The 21,491-nt window shown below is 47.6% G+C and overlaps 1 protein-coding gene across 9 annotated transcripts in view; it reads left to right on the top strand.

Moving 5' to 3' along the window:
* The first annotated feature begins 2,128 nt into the window (after positions 1-2,128).
* Positions 2,129-21,491, top strand: part of PDGFA (platelet derived growth factor subunit A) — a 33,750-nt gene continuing 14,387 nt past the window's right edge. For 6 of the 9 annotated variants that reach the window (XM_082292073.1, XM_082292075.1, XM_082292074.1 and 3 more), the window contains exons 1-5: positions 2,129-3,049; positions 4,226-4,322; positions 11,625-11,729; positions 13,813-14,000; positions 20,968-21,094. In XM_082292073.1, coding sequence (XP_082148199.1) covers positions 2,987-3,049; positions 4,226-4,322; positions 11,625-11,729; positions 13,813-14,000; positions 20,968-21,094 — 580 coding nt within the window. In that variant the 5' untranslated portion in view covers positions 2,129-2,986. The remainder of the gene's footprint in view (positions 3,050-4,225; positions 4,323-11,624; positions 11,730-13,812; positions 14,001-20,967; positions 21,095-21,491) is intronic. The other 3 variants (XR_014226859.1, XR_014226860.1, XM_082292079.1) reach the window with 1 other exon arrangement.

Here is a 21,491-nt window from a genome sequence, read left to right as displayed (position 1 = left end):
ATTAAAAAAAGATGCTGATGCAGTACATCTCTTGTGAAATGAGGGAAATATAAGAAAAATCAAAACTGCATAGATTTTTTTTTCTTTTACCATAAGATAAAGCAGGAGTTATCTCTGATGGCTTTTGCAGTGAAATACCACTAGCAAGAGCTACAAATATACTGCACTTCTGATACCAGATGCACTAGCCAGCCAAGGAAGGAAGGAGAGGAGTAAATGCTCAGCCAGCCGGTACTGTCAGAATCTTTTTCACTGTTTAGTAATTATTTTTTTTATTACTATGACAACACAGACCATAAGAATTGCTTCTTTAACCCCAGCAAATGATAAGTGCAGATGAGACTTAAAAACCGAAGTAATCACTTTTTACTTCTGCCATGTAAAAAAGTGATGGCACTACCAGAGTGTCCTGCCCTGCTCTGCCTCCTCCTGCCCTGCATGGATGGCTCTGCTGCAGTGTGGCACTTGGGTCATTTTTTTAATATCAGGAGGCATTTGAGAATGGCTCCACACTGGCTCAGCATTTTCTGTCTTAAAAAAAAAAAAAAAAAAAAAAAAGCATTCTCCTTTTTAAAGTGCTTCCAAATCTTTTACATCTCTTTTCCTTTTCTCTCTTTTCAACCCCCACCTTTTTTTTTCCCCCCTTGTGGTCCTGGAGACCACCCTGTAAGCCTACATGACATCATGAGAGAGAATTAAACGTACTTGAAAGGCCACTTCTGTTTTGGTGGGAACTTCTATGCAATTGCAAAGTGCCCATTAAAGCACAGGTTGTTTCCTAGAAGCATGTCCAAGCCAGTAGCGTGCAAACCCCTTCAGGGCTTCTAGAAAGCATTCGCTTTTGAAATGCTGAAGGAAATTCAGAGATGAAAGGATAAGTCTCCCTGGCTGTGCATTTACAGTCTATTGTCTTCCATGAAGGATAGTATCACTCCTCAGTTGTGTTATTGCAGTTAATCCACTTAAATGCTATTGGATTTTCAGATGAGCTGAATTCTTTGCATCTGCTATTAAGAACCTTTGTTTAGATGAGAAAGGGCTGTTATTTAAATCACAATGAGTTCAGGGAGATGTCAGGGTGCAGCAGGCACCTTGTGCCAATCCGCGACGGGGGAACGGGGGCAATTTCTCGCCGGGGCGGCGAGGAGGGAGGATGCGAAGAGAACGCGAGCTGCCCCCGAGGAGCGGCGGGGCCGGGTCGGGGCCGGCTGCAGGGTTCGGGAGCGGCTGCGGGGTTCGGGAGCGGCTGCGGGGGGGCCCGGGCCGGCTGCGGAGTCCGGGTGCGGTTGCGGAGGGTCCGTGCGGGGTGCAGGGCCAGGCCAGTTGCGGGGGTCCAGGGCGGGGGTCTAGGACAATTGCAGGGAGCCGGAGCAGCTGCGGGGGAGCCGGGGCAGTTGCGAAGGCTGGGTCCGACTGCGGCGGAGCCCCGGGGCGCGGCGTCCCCGCGGCCGCGGCGGGGAGCCCCGCGCCCGCGCATGCCGCAGCCGGGTGCCGCAGGGCGGAGGGCTCCGCTGCCCCCCGCTCGCACCGCCCCCGCTGCCCCCCGCTGCCTCTCGTGCAGTTTGGGGGTGCTTCTGTATTCCTTAAGGCTGTGCGTATGTGTTGTCCTTCGCAATGAAGGCTGCGCTGCAACAGCAACGTTAAAACCCGCACACCACAACCCTCCGCCGCTCTGCCCCTCCCCTTCTGCAAAAGGCAAGGCCCCCCCCCGCTAAAATAGAATAACAACGATAAGAAAGCACAGACACGCGCACACACGATCGCTCCGTGGCCATGGCGATCCGCTCTGCCTTATGTAAAGGCAGAGCACACGGCCAAGCCCGCCAGGTTACACGGCGGCTGCTGCGCAGCAGCGCCCGCCCCCCGCCCGGTGCCGCAGAGGGCCGGCGGCGGGGGCTGCCCCGCTCCCCCCGGCCCCTGCCCGCCGCCGGCTCCTTGTTTTCCCCTCTCAGTGGGCAGAGCCCCTGGCCCCGGAGCAGGCGCCGCAGCTGCCGGCACCCCCACGACTTGTTGTTGGTGGGTCTGGTGCCGGGAGTACCCGGGAGGAGGGGCGGGGGCGGTGCACGGCGGGGCGGGAGCGGTATATGCTGCTCCTCGCCGGGGCCACGCTCCAGACCGGCCACCGCTCCGGAGCGAGTCCCGAGCCTCCCTCTGCCTGGAGTTGCAGTTCGTCTCCGATCCCCTTGGGATTTAAAGCTTCTTGCATATATATATATTTTTTTTTTTTTCTCCCCCTTCCTCCTCCTCCTCCTCCTTCTCCTGTCTTTTTCTCCCGTGCAAAGTGGAGCAGGAACTGCACCAAGGCAGCCCGCGAGATCCTGCAATACTGCTCCGATTTATCCCTGCTATTATTCCTAATTAATTATTATTTTTGACCTCGCCCCAGCCGGGGAGGGAAGCGGGACCATTCTCGGCAAGAGAAACATTTCGCTCCGTATCAATAAAGATTTTTGATTTTTCCCCTCTCCAAGGAGGGGCCGGGTGGAGGGCAGGCACGGCGGGGGGGGCCGGCCCTCGGCGGAGAGCGCAGCCCCGCGGTCCCGGCGCGGCGCGGAGCGGCGGCCGCGGCGGGGGGAGGCGGCCCCAGCGCCGCCCGCGCGAGGGGGGCAGCCGCCCCAGACAGGTGATGGGCGTTTCGGCTGCGCTCCGGATCGACTCCTTGGGTTTCACTTTGGTCTGATCTAAGCAAATATGCAGAAGTACCGGCTGGTCTAGTCCTAAGAGCCAAGAGAAGCGAGCGAGAGCGGCAGAAGGGAGAGCAGCCACGCTCCCGTAGCGAGGGGAACGTACAAACAGCGGCCGCGCCGTCATTAAGCCACCGCCGCCCCGGGCAGCCCCGACCCACCCTGGATGCGGAGGACCCCCGAGCCACCCCGCTGCCTTTCCCCTGAGGGATGGTACTGAATTCCTGCGCGGCAGGAGCCGGCCTGCAGCCCCTCTCCATCAGCGTTGCCTTCCCTCCGTGTCTAAAGTGCACTAGACCGCGATGAGGACCTGGGCTTGCGTTTTGCTGATAGGTTTTGGCTACCTGTCCTTTACCTTCTCCGAGGTAGGTGAGAGCGGCTTCCTGCGCTGCCGGTCCCCGGGGCACGCTGCAGCCGGGGGTCGGGGCGAGCGGCGGTGGAGGGCAGCGGGGAGGGAGCGGGCTGCTCACCTGGGCTCCGTGGGCATCCCCGCGCCCCGGCCCCGCCGGGAGCGCTGCCCTGCCCCGGGCCCTGCGCGGCCGAGCCTGGGAGCAAGTTGCCATTTCATGCATGGCAGAAGCGAAGGGGAATGACCGTGCATTCCGCGCCCGGGCTGCTGGCTGCCCTTAAAAATTAACATGTATATAGTATATATAATATATATAATAAATATATGATAAAATATCCACGCCCCGCGGGTGCCAGCGGGCTGCGGCTGTGCGGAAGCCGAGGGTGCGCGTAGCCGGGCCGCCCCCGCGGCGCCCAGCGCTGCACACCGCGGCCGCGGGCACCGCTAGTGCAGCGGGCAGAACTTGGGTGAATCCCCCGCGCCCCAAAATGCCCCTCCCCGGTTTGTCAAGCTCTCCCGGAGCACTCGGGAGCTCTCCCGCCCGTCCGCCCGCAGGGGACGGAGGGGGCGCGGAGCCGCGTCCCGGGGTTGCTACAGGTGGCCCCGGTCGGGGCGAGCGCGGTGCTCGGCGCTGCACAGCGGCTGTAACTTTTCCCGGGACCCGGTCTGCTTGGCACTGGGAGCCGCGACGTGGGCGCTGGTAGGGTGGCGGCGCCCCGTGGGACGGGGCTCTCCTCCTCCTCCTTCTCCTGCCCGGGTCGGGGGAGCCCGCGCCCGCGGGGGACTTGGCGCCCGCCCGGGCGAACTTCGGCAGCCGCTGCCCGGGGTGGGTTCCAGGCGCCGAGCGGGGCTCGGGGGCTCGGCGCTGCCGGGCACACGCTGCCGGGCACACGCTGCCAGGCGGGGCCGTGCGGAGCTGCCGCCCCGCTGAGCCGTGGCGCAGTCGGGCGGGCGGCGCGCAGCCCCCGCGGGCGCGCAGGCGGGGGCGGCGGGAGCGCTCCGGCGCCCCGCGGAGCGCTGTGGGGGGGGGCGGGGGGGGGAAGTGGATTTTCCCCCTGCTTCATCCCAACATGTCCCGCAAACACCCCGCACCCTCTCCGGCAAGCCCAGAGCCGCGGCGCGCCGCATGCCCGGCGCTGCGGGCGCGCTTGGCGGGACTGCGCGGTGACCCGCGGTGTGTCTGTCTTTGAAGGAGGCCGAGATCCCGCAGGAGCTCATCGAGCGGCTGGCGCACAGCGAGATCCACAGCATCCGCGACTTGCAGCGCCTCCTGGAGATTGACTCCGTAGGTAAATTAGTCCCGTCCTCCTTCCTTCCGCGCCGTCGGCCGCCGCCGCCCCGGGGGGAGGCCCCGCACGCCCCGCGCTCCCCGCGCTCCCCGCTCCGCACCTCGCCCGAGACACCTGTGCGGGGACCGGCCCCGAGAGCCAGGCGACCCTGGGCTGTGTGTCACAGGGAGGCGGCGGCCAAGGGGGTCGATCGGGAATTAAAACTTCTTGGGGTTCAGGGTGGAGAGGGACCTTGTGACCCCCCGTGTTTTCAGAGCTCTCTCTGTCTCGCAGCGGAGAAGAATTGCCATAAGGTTTGTTGTTGGTCTTGCATTGCTCTGTTATCTTTAAACTACTGTCCTAGAGGTATTTAAAATATTTGAAACAATATTTATGAATGAAGTAATGTCTCTTCAAGCGCTGGGCTTTATTAAAAGGAAAATAAACCGTCCGTGCTGATTTTAAACAGGAACCTGCATATGAAGCTTACCCTCAAAAATACACTTTTTTTTTCCAAAAGAAAATAGTGCAGGGTTATTTTCTGCATCATTAGGCATGCAAATGGGTGTAGTGAGAACGTGCAGTTTAACAGATCGTTGCAGCAGTAAATCAGATCTAGAAGCATGGTATTGCTGGGTTCCTTATCATTTGGTTTCACTTGATGCACTTTGTTCCTGGTGATTTTTTCCCTCAGTTGAGAGAGAATAAACCCGGCACCTTTGATGTGCCCGGGGGAAGCCTGCATCTTGCTGAAGCACAAACATGGAGAAAAATGAATGAGTTCTTGCTTGCATTGGTACTGGGCCATCTCCTTTTAAACCATATGCTGTGTATTTTTGTAAAGTCTGTGCCAGGTTCAATCACCTTCATTCAGAGTTGCAGGATCCTTCTAGAGTTTAACTCACTGCTTTTTGTACAGTGCTTATTAATGAGCAGGAATGCACTAGGAACCTATTTTACAGTCATAGCTTTCAATTTTCATGTGATTAGGGAGCAAATGTTTTCCCATTATACTGAAAATGGGAGTATTTCTGTCTTGCACAAGACTTTACCATAGAGGCTAATTACTAATTACCAGATTGGCATCAGTTTAATATTTTTGGAGAGCAGTGCTTCATCACTGTTGTTTATCACCGCAATTAGAGAAACTTTCACAACAGGGAAGGGGTATGCAGTTCATATTTCCCCACTGAAGGCTCTTTTGGACCAGACAAGTGCACTACTGCTAAAATCTTTTTCCCAGTGAACTCAGTGGAGTTGGCTGCTGTTGCAGAAGGGCTGGATCTGAGCGCTAGCATTTTAAAATAGTGCATTCTGCTCCTGCCTTTGATTCAGGGTTCTGTAGCTACCAGAATACATTATTTTTTCAAATACCTCAGCGTAACAAGCACATGCTTCATTTTTAAATACCACTTAGAAGGAGAGCAAAAGTTCACGTGGCTCCGTTGCAAGAGAATCAGGCAGACAAGTGAGGCAACGGCAGGAGCTGAATAAATGGGTAAATGTAGCAGAGAAATTAATTTATTTCAGAAAATAATTACTTACCTCGTGGCAAATATTAACTGGAGGATGCAAGACCAAAAATAGAAAAGGTCAGCCACAAGTTTACCCATTTCATTTTGCCGTTTTCTTGCAATTTGTCAGTTTAGAAACCATTAGAGAAACAAGAGACATAAATATTTTACTATCTCACCATGAAACAGTAATTCCTTAAGACGTGAACTCAAACAATATTAAAAAATAATACCAAAATATTCAGCCTTTCACCCGGCTCTTGCTTGTGTGAGTGCTGCTTTTGCCCGTGTGCTAAGCTGTACTCTGAGCTGCTCAGGCAGGGTTGAGTTTTCATGGAGTAGCCCATCTTTACTACCCATATTTGCTTTTCCTGGGCACAGTCCTGCAGGCTTTACTGTCATGAGTAATTCTTACTAAGGGCTTATCAGAGTGACTAATCGAGTATTGAAATTGCCGTGCTTTCCTCAGTAAACAGGATCGGGCCTGTTTACTATATTTAGTATTAGCTTGAATTAGCAATCAAGTGCTTTCTCGTTGTCCCTGGTAAGATGATATTTCTGAAATGTATTTCCTTAGGGCTGCAATTGCCTTTAGGGAACAGCCAGTTCAGTGAGGGCTTGTACAGTGTATATTTCTCTTTTATAGCATGTACTCGTTTTCAGCTGAGGCTCAGAACAAAATCACTCCAGTGACTGTTCTCTCCCTCGTTTTAGTGCATGGTATTGCCAGTCCTTCTGCATGTGAGTAGCCCTGTGTAAACTCAGTGGGTGGACTTGAGAATTAAGAATGATCTTGTAGGCTAAGAGTTTGCAGGATCAGGCATGCATGAAGAAAATGTCTGATATTCCTGAGTAACAAGGCGGAATCTGTGGAAAATGAAGGAAGAACAGTAATTTTCTCTCCTGCAATGCAAAACACATATTTTTAATTGGAAAAGTAAGTTTTGTAAGTCAGAGTGGGCAGGTTTTTCTTCTATTCTGACAGATTTGGTCTCTATATTGTAGCACAGAGATGACTGATAACCCCCTTCATAAAATTAGAAACCACACCCCCAGACCATCTGGCATATTACTTAAAGAAAAACACTACCCAACATGGAGCTTATCATTGTATTCAAAAAAGAAAATCCAGGCCAGTTTGTCAGAGCCCAGTGCTGCATGTCCGACTCGGAGGGTAAAGGCAGCATGAAAATTCTCTATCAGGAAATAGGGTCTTGTATGAATTTGCTGCGATTGGGATCCAGAGGCAGTGACAGAATTGCCTTGGCATGATGGAGAGCAGAGTGTGACCCTGTTTAAAGGAGAAAGCATGCACAGTCCCAGGAAGTAGGCAGCTCTAGTGTGCCGAGTACAGTTTTACTATGAGCAGACTAAATCCCCCGAACGGGGCATTTCCTCCGCTCTGCCTGTGAAGTTCTCTTTGGCTCAGCAGCGTGGTTTTTCTCCTCGTGCTTCACCTCTCCCATCTGTCCTGTGGGAGGTAGAGTTCATTTCATCACCTATTATGTTTGCCTCCCGCTGGGAACAGATTTTCCCCAAGTCATCTGCCTGCATGGGGAAAGGCAGAGCTGAGTGTGCCTCTTTGCACGGGTTAAGGGCATCCACCAGGGTCACCTTAGGCCATGTGAATTTAACGGCCTGTGATTAAGAGCTAGCAGAGCAGCTTTTGTTAAGTGGAGAAATGTTCTAAATTAACTGTGTACTTCCATGGAAAAAGTGTTAGGCTGCTGCAGAGCTCAGTCTTTTGGAAAATGTGCTGTTGACTTTGCGGGTTTTGGTGTGGTGCTCAAAAGTTACAGTGCAATGTTTTGGCTTCCCTTGCATGTCTTACACATCGTGAGAGGCATCTTCCGTGTGTGGCCTGTGTTTTTCCTGAGACAGATGAGGGAGTACTCCTCCTCCTTTACAGTTGGTTGATCACACCTAGGTAAAGGAAAAAAACCCAAAAGTCTAAACAAAACAGGATCTTGCAGGCTGCTACTTTATTTCCTTTAACAGATCAAAGTTGAAAATTTAATGACATCTATCTCCGCAGTTGGATGTCAGAAGAGCAGATTTTGCATCAGCCAAAAAGAAGATCAAAAAACCAGACTGATGTTGCCATGGGCTTTTTGGCTCTAGGACTGATTTGTAAGACAGACCATTTCAGTTTATTGTACTTTACATTGAATTCCTGAAAAAACTGAGATTATAAGAATATCCTAAACTGCTGCTGTTGGTACTAGAAGTCTTGGATCTGTGCTTTCTGGATGCACATCAAAGTGACATCTAGAAGGGTTTGCATTAACACTGCATGTGTTGAGGGTTGTACCTCACATAAAATAGTTTGGGAAGAAGATGGAAATGCAAAGTATAAATTGATAAATATAAAGTAGCAGTAAACTTAGGATGCTTTCCACCTGCTTCTTGAGGGAAAAGAGTAATCATGTATTGGCAGAATGTCACAGGAACTCCATGATTTATATTCCATGACCCAGTGGAAAATTGCCAATCTGACAAAAAAGAACAATTTCAGCTACACTAATGGATTGACCAAGGCTAATTGCAAGAGTTTTTATGCCCGTCATTGATATGTTGTCACTACATAAAAGATTACGGAGAAATTTCTTGATCAGCTGCCATGAAAACATTTTTTTATTATTAAAATGTTAAAAGAGAGCTGCACTAATCTGGCCGTGTGCAGCATCCTCCATCTTCCCTTGGTGACGAGCAGTGTTTGAGTTCTAAACTAAGAACCACCCATTTCTAAGCTTTCTGCTCTGAGCCTCATTTTGTGAGGTGCTGAGCACCCATAAACTCCCATTTCCTTCGCTAAGAGCTTATCCTCACCCTGCAATTGAATCAGTACGTTGGGGGAAAAACTGATACAAATTAAGTATCAGCCTTCCTTAAAGTTAAACTAGAGAATGTTTTTTCTAGCATCGTGGTTTTAATGAAATTAAAGGAGGTCTTCTGGCTACACATTCAGAGCCGAGTGTGAGTTTCAAAGCTGACTTGGTGATTTTTCACTCCTGCTTGGGCAAGACTCCGGTTGACTTAAACACTGCTTGAAGCTCGATGATTTTCCCATTGACTTAACTGGGAAATGGAATTCCTTCCAAATGCCTGTGGGGATCAGGGGGACACTAAGTGCTCGTAGCATTGTGGTGTCTTCTGGCTCCAGCCATGTGCCCCATGATTCTGTTTATTAGACCCAACATGGATGATGTGTTGATAGAAATACTACAATTTGTGTTAGATAATGCAGTGAGATTTGCCTGGAACTTGTTCTGCTGTCTGCTGAGCGAGCTGTGCAGATCTCTTTTTGTAACCCCCACAGAGAGACATGGGCTTAGGAACTGCTATACATGCTTGAGACAATGCAGTGAGACAGTGAGGTACAGGACAAGCCAGAGGCCTCCTTCACCTTAGAAATCATCTTACAAGCAACACATGCTCCTCGAGGTGTCATTTTGCTTTATAAACATGGTGATGGAGAATGGCTAAGTGCAGCTGAATTGAGCAGTTCCATGTAAGCACATGGCTTAACATATTGGTTAGCTGATCACACCAGTCCTTTGGTTCTTACCAGCTTCTTTAAACGAGGCAGCGAGGGATCCTTCATGCTAGGAGGGAGCTGTGCCAGCCCTGCTGAGTGTGGGATTAGGAGCCGTGGCCCAGCCCTGCCGTAGCGCTGGCAGCACGGACGGCTTCCCTTTCCAGCCTGACGCCTGTGCCCACCAAGCAGTTCGGATTAGAGGCATTACTTTTGTGTTTAATCTCCTTTTAAACACTGTTTGCTTATGGATGGAGATGCTGCTTGCACTGAGCCTAGCTTGGATCTTAGGCTGAGCAGAATTCATGCTGCTTTCTTTTGAGTATCACTTCATTGCCTCAAATTGAGGGAGAGGTTGTGACAACTCGAAGCTGCCAAAAAGGAGGTCAGTATTAAGGTGTTGGGTGGCTGAGTGCTAGGAAACAGAAGAGGGCTGGAGGCACATCAGAACGGATCCTCATTTTGCATAACACCATTTGGGATCAGGTGGATGGCCTGGTGCCATTGGAATGGGATGTGGGAGACCTGGCTCCACTCCCCAGCTCAGTTGCAAACTTCCTGTGGGATCTCTGGCAAGCCATTTTATTTATACCACTGATGAGTTTTCTGGAGTATGGGGTGCAATAAAAGCAGAAATAAAACCCTTTAGTCATTGCTGTGTTACATGACAGGACTGGGACTGCGAATAAGGCCCAGTACCAGCTAATTAGTCAGGTTCCAAAATTTCCCATTGAAATCTATGGGAAACAAGCACCGTACATAGGAACTAGGAGCCAATTTGTTTGGGTAAATTGAGACTGTGGATTTCACAATGACTAATTTCGTACAAGGGTCTGTTCAGCTGATAAGGAGAGTAGGCAGGACCAGTGGGTGATCCTGGCACTACCTCTTGGACCTCCCATTTTATCTTCTCTTAGCTACTTACAATAGTATTTTCCAAGAAGTGATGATAAACCCTGAGATGCAGAACTCTTCCTGAGGTGCTGAAGATCCTGCTGGCTTCATGTCTCACCTGGCTGTGCAGGTGATTTGACAAGCTGCACATTCCTTAGGGCACAATTTCTTGGGAGGAGAAAAGGAGTTGGTTGTTTTGTGGAGCAGAGCCTTATGATGTGTGTTACTAATAAAGCTGAGATGAAAACAAGTTCCAGAGACAGTCAGCTGTGTATACAGAACAAACTGGAAGCAGGGAGTGTGACAGTGCAGAACATGGGAGTGTAGGGTGTTGGTAGCTTGCAGAGAGGGTAATTGAGTACTGTGTAATACCCTTTTATACTTTTTTAGAGCACGTCACAGTTTTCTTAGGAGCCAGCAGTGAGAACTTGGAGCTCTGCAGTGATGTTACAGAGGACACTCCAGGCAGCAGAGTGCTAAACCCCTTAGTTTGGGTGTCCTGGGGTCTGTGTGCAGTTCTCTGTTTGGTTCCATCCTCTTGATTCCCCATTTGCAGATTGTGCTTGTGGTTTTCAGACCCCATGGCATGGGACACGACCTGAACTGCTTCACTTAACAAACCCAAATAGTTGGAGCAGTTATTTTGTTGTTTTTTATGATAAATGAAATGCCAAGTTTTCCATCTTTGCTTTTTCTCATGGCCCTTTAACCCATGTGGTAGGCTTATTTAAGGAACAAGACAAGCCTGGATGCAGTCCCAGAGTTTGCAGTAGCTTCAGATGCCCCTCCAAAGGTTAGGATACTTCACAGGGGATTTGTTCTGCAACAGAGAGACTAAAAGGAAACCCATGCTAGTTACTTTTTGCTTTTGATTCTGTCCTAGTACTGCCCTGAAAACCAAGCAACAGAAAATTTACAGAGGCAGCATTGTTGCTGTTGAGACTAATACCATATTTTCTACTGTAGCCTCATACCAGAACTTCAAAATGCTCGTAAGAAACATTTCACGTGCAGGATTATTGTTCCTATTGCTACACCTTTGCAGTAAGAAAATCTGTATTATGCCTTTCACATAAAAATGCAACTGTTTTACTTTAGCTATGGTTCTGTGCCACAGTGTGTGCACTCTTTCTGGGGGCTTTTGGTAAAAGGGATATTGGAATGAAATTGTGCATGCTTATACATGACATTCAATGTCTATGTCTTTCTTCCATGCCTTATGCCCTTGCACTTGCATTAACAGGGGTTACACTGGATTAATTGTAGCAGGATTTGGTCTTGTGCCTGTGAACAGCACAGATTTGTACCTGTGGAGCAGCACTGTAGTGACACTGGTGCAAACAACATACCTGAAGTTTAACATTTTGTTTCCTGTTCCAGGATATGATGATGTTTCAGAAACAAACTTGAGATCTTACAGTGTTCATTCTGCTAAACATGTGCAAGAGAACCGTCCTGTGCCCATTCGCAGAAAAAGAAGCATTGGTAAGAAACAAGCTATTTGTACTTTGGGAGTGAAAGCAGAGGGGGTGCTTTTGGTCAGCCAAGCAGGACATTTCACTGGAAAAATGTGACATGCACAAAGGAAAAAAAGGGGCATTTCTAGCTTCTGCCTTTCTTTTTGCACAAAACGAGCCGTTGCCTGAGAAGCTGTCTTCTGGAGGATGTCCATAGGAGACAGACATGCACAAATTCTTTACATTCACTTTCTTGTTGCAGCATGTTGGAAAGCTAGACCTCGGTTAGAAAATGCTGTGATATTCAATGTATAATTCATAGTGTGGGGAACAACTACAGCAGTGTGCTTTAAAAAACATCAACAGTTGGTAGAGTTTTCAGTACAGAAGCTCCACAAAAGGAAACAGCTTGACTCTTTATTCACAAGAAAAATACAGTTTATCCCGAAAATTGAAAGCCATTGATAGAAACTCCAGGGCATTGATTTCCATCACTGTGTAGGGCACCAGGCATGTTTACAGGGGATTTTATCCTTATTAATAACGATGGTGATCCAACAAAGCCCAAATATAAATTTAAAAAAGGCATGATGAAGAGGTTTTATATGCACTGCTTGTTCACCTGGTTAGGTGTGAGTGTTCCACCATTCCATCTGACCGTGGAAAACATCCATGCTCTTACCCATGGTGGGTAACTCAGCCTGTTTGTGCTTGGGGCTGTGGTGGTACGCAGAGATAGCCCAGCCTGCTGTCAGCAGGGATTTGCAGTGGGAATTGGCAGGCGTGCCTGGCGCATTGGCTGCCTTGGGAGAGCAGCGGTTCTGAAGCAGCCTGCGACGTTGGCACCTCACCCTGCAAGGTGCTGAATGCGTCCCCACAGCAGGCACTGGGAACTGGGTGTGCTCAATAACTTGCAGGAGTTGCCAGCTACCTTGCAGTATTGGATGTGTTAATTTTTTTGAGTTTATGGCACTGGGGGTTGAGAGTAAGAATTTTCACTCTGTTTAGTCTACTGAAATGCATCTCTTTCAAAACTAAGCCTAGATTTCCATGATGCAGGCACAGGCTAGGCCTGAGCTTCTTGTACTTAAGAACTAAGTGAAGAAGTGCGGGCAGTGTTCCAGTTCCCTGACACATCTAACCCAAAGCTATCACAAGCTTCCACTGTAAGGCAAGGAAAAAAAAAATCTCCCAGCTGTCTTTGGAGAACTTACCAGCAAACAACTTGTCCCTGCAATTGCTATTTTTTTCTGGACTGTTTTGAAATATCAGCTTGGCTTCTTAAACAGTCCCTAGGTTGATGATGATACATGGTTTGGATCATGGCAGCATCAGGCAGTGCTACAGAGCTACTCATTATAATCCTAAACAAGCTCACCTTACCTGAGCCCGCCAGGATATTGGTTCAGCTGCAGGTTTTTCGGTCATGCTACTCTGGTGGTTTTGCCTCATTCAGGAAATAACAAATTAAGTAAAACTCACCATGTACAAAGCTTTGATAACTTCAGAAAAAATGGCAGTTGCCCTTTGGAAGGGTGGATGAACCAGACTCCTTGATGTGTGGGAGTCTTAAAGTTCTGGAAGTGGAAACCCAAGTCTTGAAAGTTTCAAGCTGGTGCAGGTTGTTTCCCAGCTGGGCAAATTGGGTGTGATACAGATAATCCTCGGTGTCACTTCTGAGGCGCTGTTTGCCAGGGGTTGCATGTTTGTGTGATGGTATTTGTGTGCAGTGATGATCCCAGTGCTGGAAAACAACAGCTGCTGTTGCACAGTCACTCTGAGGCTGTACTAGGGGGTCATCAAATGTGGAGGAGCTCCTGGCTTGCTGTCACTTCCAGAGCCAGGATTGTCTTATCTCATGGTGTGTGCCCTGAGCTGTGTCAGGAGCCAGGCCACTGGAAACCCTCATTTTAGGGCTGGCCTTTGGGAGCAAGTCAAGCTTGTCCCCAGGCTAACACCACAGCTCAGTTGTCAGCAAACAGCGCTCAGCACTGGCTTGCCAGTGACCAGTGGGGACTGGGAGCACTGGTCCCACGCGTACCTGGTGCCTGTGGGTGCTCTGGGGTGGGAGCAGCTGCTCAGCTGGGGCTGTGACTCTCCTGTGCCCGCAGAGGAGGCCATCCCGGCGGTGTGCAAGACGCGGACGGTGATCTACGAGATACCTCGGAGCCAGATCGACCCCACCTCGGCCAACTTCCTGATATGGCCGCCCTGCGTGGAGGTGAAGCGCTGCACCGGCTGCTGCAACACCAGCAGTGTCAAGTGCCAGCCCTCCCGGATACACCACAGGAGTGTCAAGGTGAGCAGGGGGCTGCAGGGCCCTGACGGGGTCCTCTTCAGCCTGGGAACTCCACTCAGCCCTGTGCCTGTGTGACCCAAATCTTTACTCTCCATCCTCGGGTAGAACGCCCTTCTCCATTTGGAGTGAGCAGATGGCCTTTTCAAGTTACGTGGTCATTGGAAAATCTTGGGTTTGGATTTGATTTTCACCGGATTCCCTTTAGGTTTTCTCTCTCTTTTTTTTTTTTTTTTTTTTGCAATGAAAATAAAGTTGATTGTGCCTTTCCCATGATCTTGCACAGTACAGATCTTAAAGTTAAGAAGATAAAATGACTCAAGGGGCATTGGACTTAAAAAAATAAATAAATCACAGTATGGAATGCTGTTTTCTTAATTAAATATTATGCAGCCTAAATTGGGCTTTTATATTTGACAACATAACACTTTTGATCTGAAAAAATGTGTTTCAAATTATCTTACCCCAGGGATAGAAGACTCAACAGCTTCATGCTGTATTTACTCATTAGACAAAATCCCTATTGCAACTTTCCAGTAAATACTACGTGAAATATTTATGTTCGTTTGGCTTCACTGTGTTCTAATTTTTATCAGTATTTAAACAAGTGCTGTTGATCTACATCTGTGTGTAGGAGATTAGACTTACACTTAGCATTCATATTGTGAAGACTCTGAGTTCTTGTTGCCCTGAATTTCTTAAGAAAAGAATTCTATAAACCCCACCACATTCTTGAAGATAAAATTGCTCAGCACAACACACTGATTGCTGCACTTGCAATGGATTTCTTGAGGAAAGTGCTGTTCACTTAGTGCTATACATCCTAGAACAAAAAGAAGGCACCTAAGCTATTTCATTGTTTTTCATACACTGTTTTTCATACTGCAGACATGTGTCTGGGCAGGATTTCTTTTTCTTTTCTGTTTCTGAACATCTGAAAAATGTTTTTGCATCCAAATAAGCTGGAGAAACATCTGAGATTCCCTCACTGTTCCCAAAAATAATCATACTTTACACTTGCTTACTGCCTTGCCTTTGTGGGGTATGCTTTGCAGCAACAATTAAAAATGAGGTAAAAATTTGGATCAGTAATTACTTGAGGGTTGAGAACAATCTGGGGAGATTGAAGGACTGTAATTGTGAGCCTTTCTGAACAGGAGCTAAACAGCAAAGTGCCTCAAGGTTGTGATATTTAGTGCTGTTGCCTTTGGGTTTGATGCAGCTTCCAGTTGATTTCGTGCAGCAGCAAACACGTACAGAGCAGCTGGATGTGCTCAGCAAAGAGCTGAGACTTGTGTTAGGAACTTGCTGTTGGTACCTGTGTGTGATAATGGAATCTTGTGCTTCTCTCCTACCCCTGCAGGGATGGGGCAGATGCAGGTAAGAGAGAGGGTCTTGGCTGTCCCCTTGCTGCTGGGACACCGAGTGTTCCCTGAGAGCTGCAAACTCCTGGCAGCAGCTTTGCAGGATGTCACTGCTGGGGCTGCTTCCCCAGCACAGCACCACGTTGAAGGAATCTTAGTCTCTCAGTCAGCCCGTTGTAGTACTTTGAGATTTGCATTCATTTTAGTAGGGCACAAGCTAAAAGTAGGCTCAGTGGAGCAGCTGCTTTTCGTGGCTGTGTAAATATATTGCCACCAGCAATATCAATATACGTCAGCCAGCTTTGGAGGACATTTTTTTTTTTTTTCCAAGCTCCAAGACTGCTCCAAACAGTCATTAAGTAGCAGGGGAAAAAAAGGACAAGAGGTCAAGCAGGAACAGGATGTTCATTGTAAAGGTTGTAGGCTGACCCCACTGTCACACCAGAACTCTTAGAACAGAATCCATATTTATGCCCTCCAGAGTCAGATCCCCATGTAGCTTTGATGTAATTGATGGTTTTCTGAGCCTTTTGCCAATCCTAAGTTTAGAGCTGAATGTCTGCTCATGCCATTAAGTAGCTGGCTCAGAGCGAGGGTCCCTGGAAAGGTGGGAGCGGTTTTGGAGAGCCTTCTCAGCTGCTCTGCAGTGCAGTTGGAAAGCCGGCTTGTGTTTTCCCCTGATGTCAGACTGCATAAAAGCTCTCTTTTGATGGAACATTGAAAAGGCTTTCCCCACTTCCTCCTCATTGACAAGGTAGTGAGATCATAGCTGGCCCATTCACACTAGAAAAATGTTCATCCAGAAAGGTCAGCAAGTGGGTTTGCATCATCCAACAGGCGAAAGCAAAGGGTGTTTTCTTTGTCTCACTGAGGGCTGCTGTAGTCAAGGTTCAGAGACGGCTGGGGTAGTGTGGGAGGAGCAGTGGAGGTGTTTGTCTTGGGGCATTTCATTCCTGGGACATGATTCAAAGGCTGGAGGGTTCGGGGATGTCCTTTTTTTCATTTCCACTGAGTTCTCATCAGTGAAATACCCTTAATGGGCTTGTGGAATTGAAGCTGTAGGGAGGCTCCAAGCCAGGGGGCTTGGTGGAACAGCTTCCCTGAAATGGGTCTTGTGAGGTTTCCCCTTTCATGGGGTGGGTTTCATTAGTGGAAGGTGGGTTTGCCTTGCATGGTGGCAGGGTGAGCCCATGAGAGCCCAGCCTCCTGGCTCCAAAGACATCTCTGTTCAGCAAACTGCACCTGCACAGCCCTGCAGAACTCAGACTGAGATGAAGAGGCTGGTTGAGAGCTGCTCTTTGATAGGGAAGGAAGGGCTTGTATTGCTCTCCTGATAGGGGAATGATGACAAGGATGGGTGAGTTAGGGGTGTTGGTGTCTGTTACAGAGAGATTTCCTCCTCTGTGTGCAGAAGCATTCAGTAACATCTGCAGATCCTGTTGCTTCTGTCCAGTGAGTTCAAGTATTTACCAAGTACCAGACCATAATTTATTTGGGGAGGTCTGAACAAGAGTCTTCCCAAGAGGCTTTTTGTAATGTTCAGCGTGGTGGTGTTCTTGGTGGGTTTGGTCACAGAAGGAGAAGGTAATTAATATTATGGAGCAAATCCTGCCTATACTGCTAATTTTGAATAGCCAAGCTGAACATTATGATTGTTTGCAGCAATGCTTATTTACACACTGAGAAACAAGAGCCAGATGATGCCATCTACCTCAGCTTTGCCTCAGGTTGGCCTTGAGCAGAAGCTGTGCCAGCTTCAGCCATCTCTGCATGTTCAATGTTGAGCTGATCCGGGGAATCTTAACCTAGTATATTGTTAGAGTACATTAATATGAGGGTGAGGTGCAGAGAAAGGGAGCTGGACAGGAGGGAATGCAGGAACAGCTCCTCAGCTGTCACTGGGGAGTTGTTCAGAGATTGGAAAAAAGTGCTGGAGTTCAGGATGAGTTGTTCAGCAGAGCTACCCAGCCTCAGAGCAGGGCAGTGAAAAGGCCATACAGAGCACATGGGATGTGTAGGAGAAATGGCTGTGTCATGTTTGCAGATTTAAGAACCTTTTTCTTCAGTGACTGTTTCTGCCATTGGGATAAGCAGCACTTTGAGCTGTGGCTTAACTGAGATTGCAGCCAGCACTCAGTGGGACTGGCAGGCAGGACCAGGTATCAAAGGTCAGTTTAGGAATGAGAGAAACAAAGGAAACCCTGATAGAGGTGAAGGTGGAAAAGCAGCCAGGTGCCCTCGGAGTGTGGGGAGCCTGGCAGAGAGCAGGGTCTGGCTGCTCTTCTCAGGGGCACACAGACCCCACACAGCCATTCCTGCCCTCCTGTCCCTGGAGCAGTGCCTTGTCAGGCCCTGCAGGATCCCTCCTCAGTCCTTTAGTCTCTGTTGACTCACATCTTCCTCACAGGCAGGTTTTCCCTCCATTGTATCTGTGTGCATTTATTTTAATATGGAAGCAGTAGATTCCAAAAAGTATCCTCATTCAGTTGCTTTTTGGGCTTGTTTCCATCCAGTATTTAGGTATCAGCCTCATGAGTTTTGCTGTTACGAGGAACTTCCTGTGCTGAGACTTCTCTTGCAAGCTCCTGTCCATGATAAGTTCTAGCTTTGTACTAGAGATGTTTTGGACTTTCCTGCTTACAGTCTTGTTTTTTTTCCTGCCCTGATTTTACCTCTCCTGGAGAATCTCTAAGAAGAAGTGTTCCCATGATGTTTCCATTAGGCCACATATTTTCATCAGATTTGATTTTCATTTTTACTTAGCCACCACACTGTATAGCAGAATGTAGACCTAGAATCTGCACTGATGCAAGTATGATGCCACTGATTATAAACCATTTAAGCTAATCAGTTATTTCCCTGTCTTGCTCTCAAAGGGTTTTTATACAGTGGTATTTTCTGGATCTGGAGTGTTAGAGGACTTTTATTTTTGTTGCATTAGAGACAAGTAAAAGGAGCTTGTTGATTTGTTGAGGACTGACCACCTCAAAGTAATACACTTGAGAGTAATGGCACAATATGAACACAAGGGAGAAAAATACAAAGAATAGAAAAAGATGTGTACACAAGGCCAAATCCCATGCTGTTTGCACAGCTATCCATGTTTATACCCACTGAAAATGTGACCTGCAGCCTTTGTTGTTGTAGATCAGCATTGTATGTGGCAGCAGGTGTTAACAGGTGACACAGACACAGCAGCTTATCTGGTTTGTGCTGCTTCAGTTCCAATATTTGCAGCATCTTACAAAATGACATTCCTTCAAACTTGTGTAGCATGAAGTAGGGCAGTGGAACGTGTGCTGGATTGTGTTTTAACTACAGTACTAAAAGCCAGCTTTAAATTGCTGCATGAATTCATTATGATCCTCTTCAGAGTATTACTGTTTCTGTGGTTTTTTACTGTTGTTTAATACCAAATAGCCACAGGAACTGCATATATCTTTCAGTTTGTAAAACCAAGCAAAACAAGGACAGGCTTTTAAAATCTTGATTACAGTTTATTTTTCTTGCATGTAATTTTCAATAAGACTGGTTTTTTCTAACAGCTGTAATAAGCATGGCAGATCTGAAAGCTGTTTCGTGATTGCTGGGTCCCTTTCTTTGTCTCTGATGATGGAGGTGTCTTAATTACTGTTTGTTTTCATAAATTTTAAGGATTAGTCATCCTTTGATGCCAGATGACTCAGTTGTACCATACATTTTCAAACCATCGTGTTCAAAGGCTTGATGGAGTTGGGTTCTGATAGGGAACTGGGTTCTGATAGGAAGTTTTGAAACATACTGCTTCGACCCATAGTTAGTCTTTCAGATGAAGTATTCTGGTGTGTCATGGCCAGCTGTTAATCTGTTCACATGGAGATCTGACAATTTCAGAAGATACCTTTTAATGTGGATCCTTTAGTTATTGCATGTGTCTCTGTGACTTTTGTTAGCTGGGTAAATGAAAATCATCTCCAGATCTTGTTGACACAAGGGGTGGTGACTAAAATGTGGATCTGAACTCCTTGCTCTGTGGAAGCGAAGGCAGATCTCCCGTTGGCTTTAAAAAGGCCAGGATTTTGCTCTAGCTTCTCTCACTGGCATTCAGAGGCCCTTGATAGTTGTGTCCCCAGAGCCAGAAGAATGTTTCTGGGAACTGGAAATGTAATGTTTTTTTCCAGCCACCACTCTCATTTTGTGACACTGTTGCTCCAGTTTTGAAAGGGCAAGGGAATGATTTTCACAGTGTGAAGATTGATTTGGAGCACAAGGAAACCATGGCTGGGAGTGAATTGTGGATGCTTTATTTGGTAATGACTGGAGCTTTTGGTTGGACCAGCCTTTATGGCTTTGTCATGGAACTTCTGTAGAGGCAACCAGCCTCTCCTGTCCTTCTGTTCCCCCATCTCTCTGCTTTATACTGCATCCATGGCATTTGTAGTTGTCTTGTTTGCTGGGACAGCCACACTGCAGCCCTTTTGTCAGATGATGAGTAGGTCTGAGAAGCCATGATTTAATTGCAGTGGTTTCCATTTCAAGCAATGATCACCACCTGTTCTGCAGTGTTCAGCACAGCTGAGAACTAAACACTGGACCCCGTACAAGCTCTCTATCACTCTCCTTGCCCATATTATGCCATATTCCCTTGCATGGCCCAGACCATCATGCCCATTACACTTAGCACAAGTCAGTGCCCAGCATCCCATGAGCCATTTCTGCACCCCAGAACGTCAGTGCTCCTGCCCTCTCTGCCATTCTTCCTCTCCCAGCTGCTAGCTTGTGGGTCAGGATGTCCTCATGTTCAGTATCCTCCCCCCCCCAACATCCTTCTGTTCTGCCTTGGTTTCCTTCAGATGAGAGATCTGCACATAGCCAGAGCTGCTCCTGCATGATCCTTCCTCCAACCTCAGCTTGCCCTCCAGACTTTTTTATTTTAAGGAAGCCATAAGTGGAGCAGTGCAGTTGTGAACAGTTGGAAGGACTGGGGAGAAATACTCAGTCTGCCAGCTACCCACAATAAAGCCAAAGGCTGGACCCCGTGTAGGAGTGGTCGTTCCCTTGGACCTAAAAACTTGAGAGCTCTTGTGATCAAGCCCCAGGTTACTGCAGGGAGGGAGTAGGAATGAGACTGAGCTTTCTGAGGTGATGTTCAGATGCTGGTTGTGTAAGGTTGAGCACTTTACATCCAGAGGGCTCTGGAGACACCAATTTGTAAATAATAAAATGTATTACAAACCATTGTAATGCCTTCACTGTCAGCCTTTAACAACACGTACAGAAGATTGTGCTAAAATTGGCAGTTTACAAGAACAACCACTGATCTGAATCTGTAAAGAAGTTTATTGTGATACGTGGAAACTGAGTTGCTTAAAACATCAAACCAAAATGAATGGGAAATTGTTTTATCTCTTGGGGGAAAATTGTTTCAAACTGCTGAACCTGAATAAACAAATAGTCTGTGCAATAAATAGTTACATGATGCACAATTAAGATAAAAGATGATTAGTATGCTAACATTTTATATGGGTTTGGCTACATTAAAAATAGAGGTTTATAGTTATCTGTCTTCAGTTCTGAACTGTAACCATGTTGATGTGTCTCAGTACATACCTCATCGTATTTTATAGGTGGCAAAAGTGGAATATGTTAGAAAAAAGCCAAAATTAAAAGAAGTTCTGGTGAGATTAGAAGAGCATATGGAATGCACCTGTACATCATCAAATACTAATTCAGATTATAGAGAAGAAGAAACTGGTATGTTTTCCTTTTATTTTTGCATTAATGCTGATTTAATATGGACCTTATTTTTATATTAGTAAAGCATATAAAGCAAACGTTGCTTACAGTGAACTCAGTAGAGAAGCTTCCAGCTGCTTCTCTGTGTTGAAAATGCAAAATGAGGGCCAGTTTGTGCTGTATAAGGAGTTTGGATTTCAAATTTAAAGTGTATCACTTGTCATTAGGCTGGCCTTTAAATAAATGTAAATGCCCAGTAGTGTTCAGGTCTTGCTTTACTAAATTAAAGGTTGTCATGTTGCAGCTCCTGGGTGAACTCTGTTGCCTAATTTCTTTAGAATTATGGAGACAGGGCTAAGACCGAGATTTACTTGACCTTGGGGAAAATATGAATGAAATTAATGTAAAGCACTTT

This window comes from Coloeus monedula (genome assembly GCF_965178545.1).
Source record: "Coloeus monedula genome assembly, chromosome: 16".
NCBI lineage: Eukaryota > Metazoa > Chordata > Aves > Passeriformes > Corvidae > Coloeus > Coloeus monedula.
This window is presented reverse-complemented; position numbering and strand designations above follow the sequence as displayed.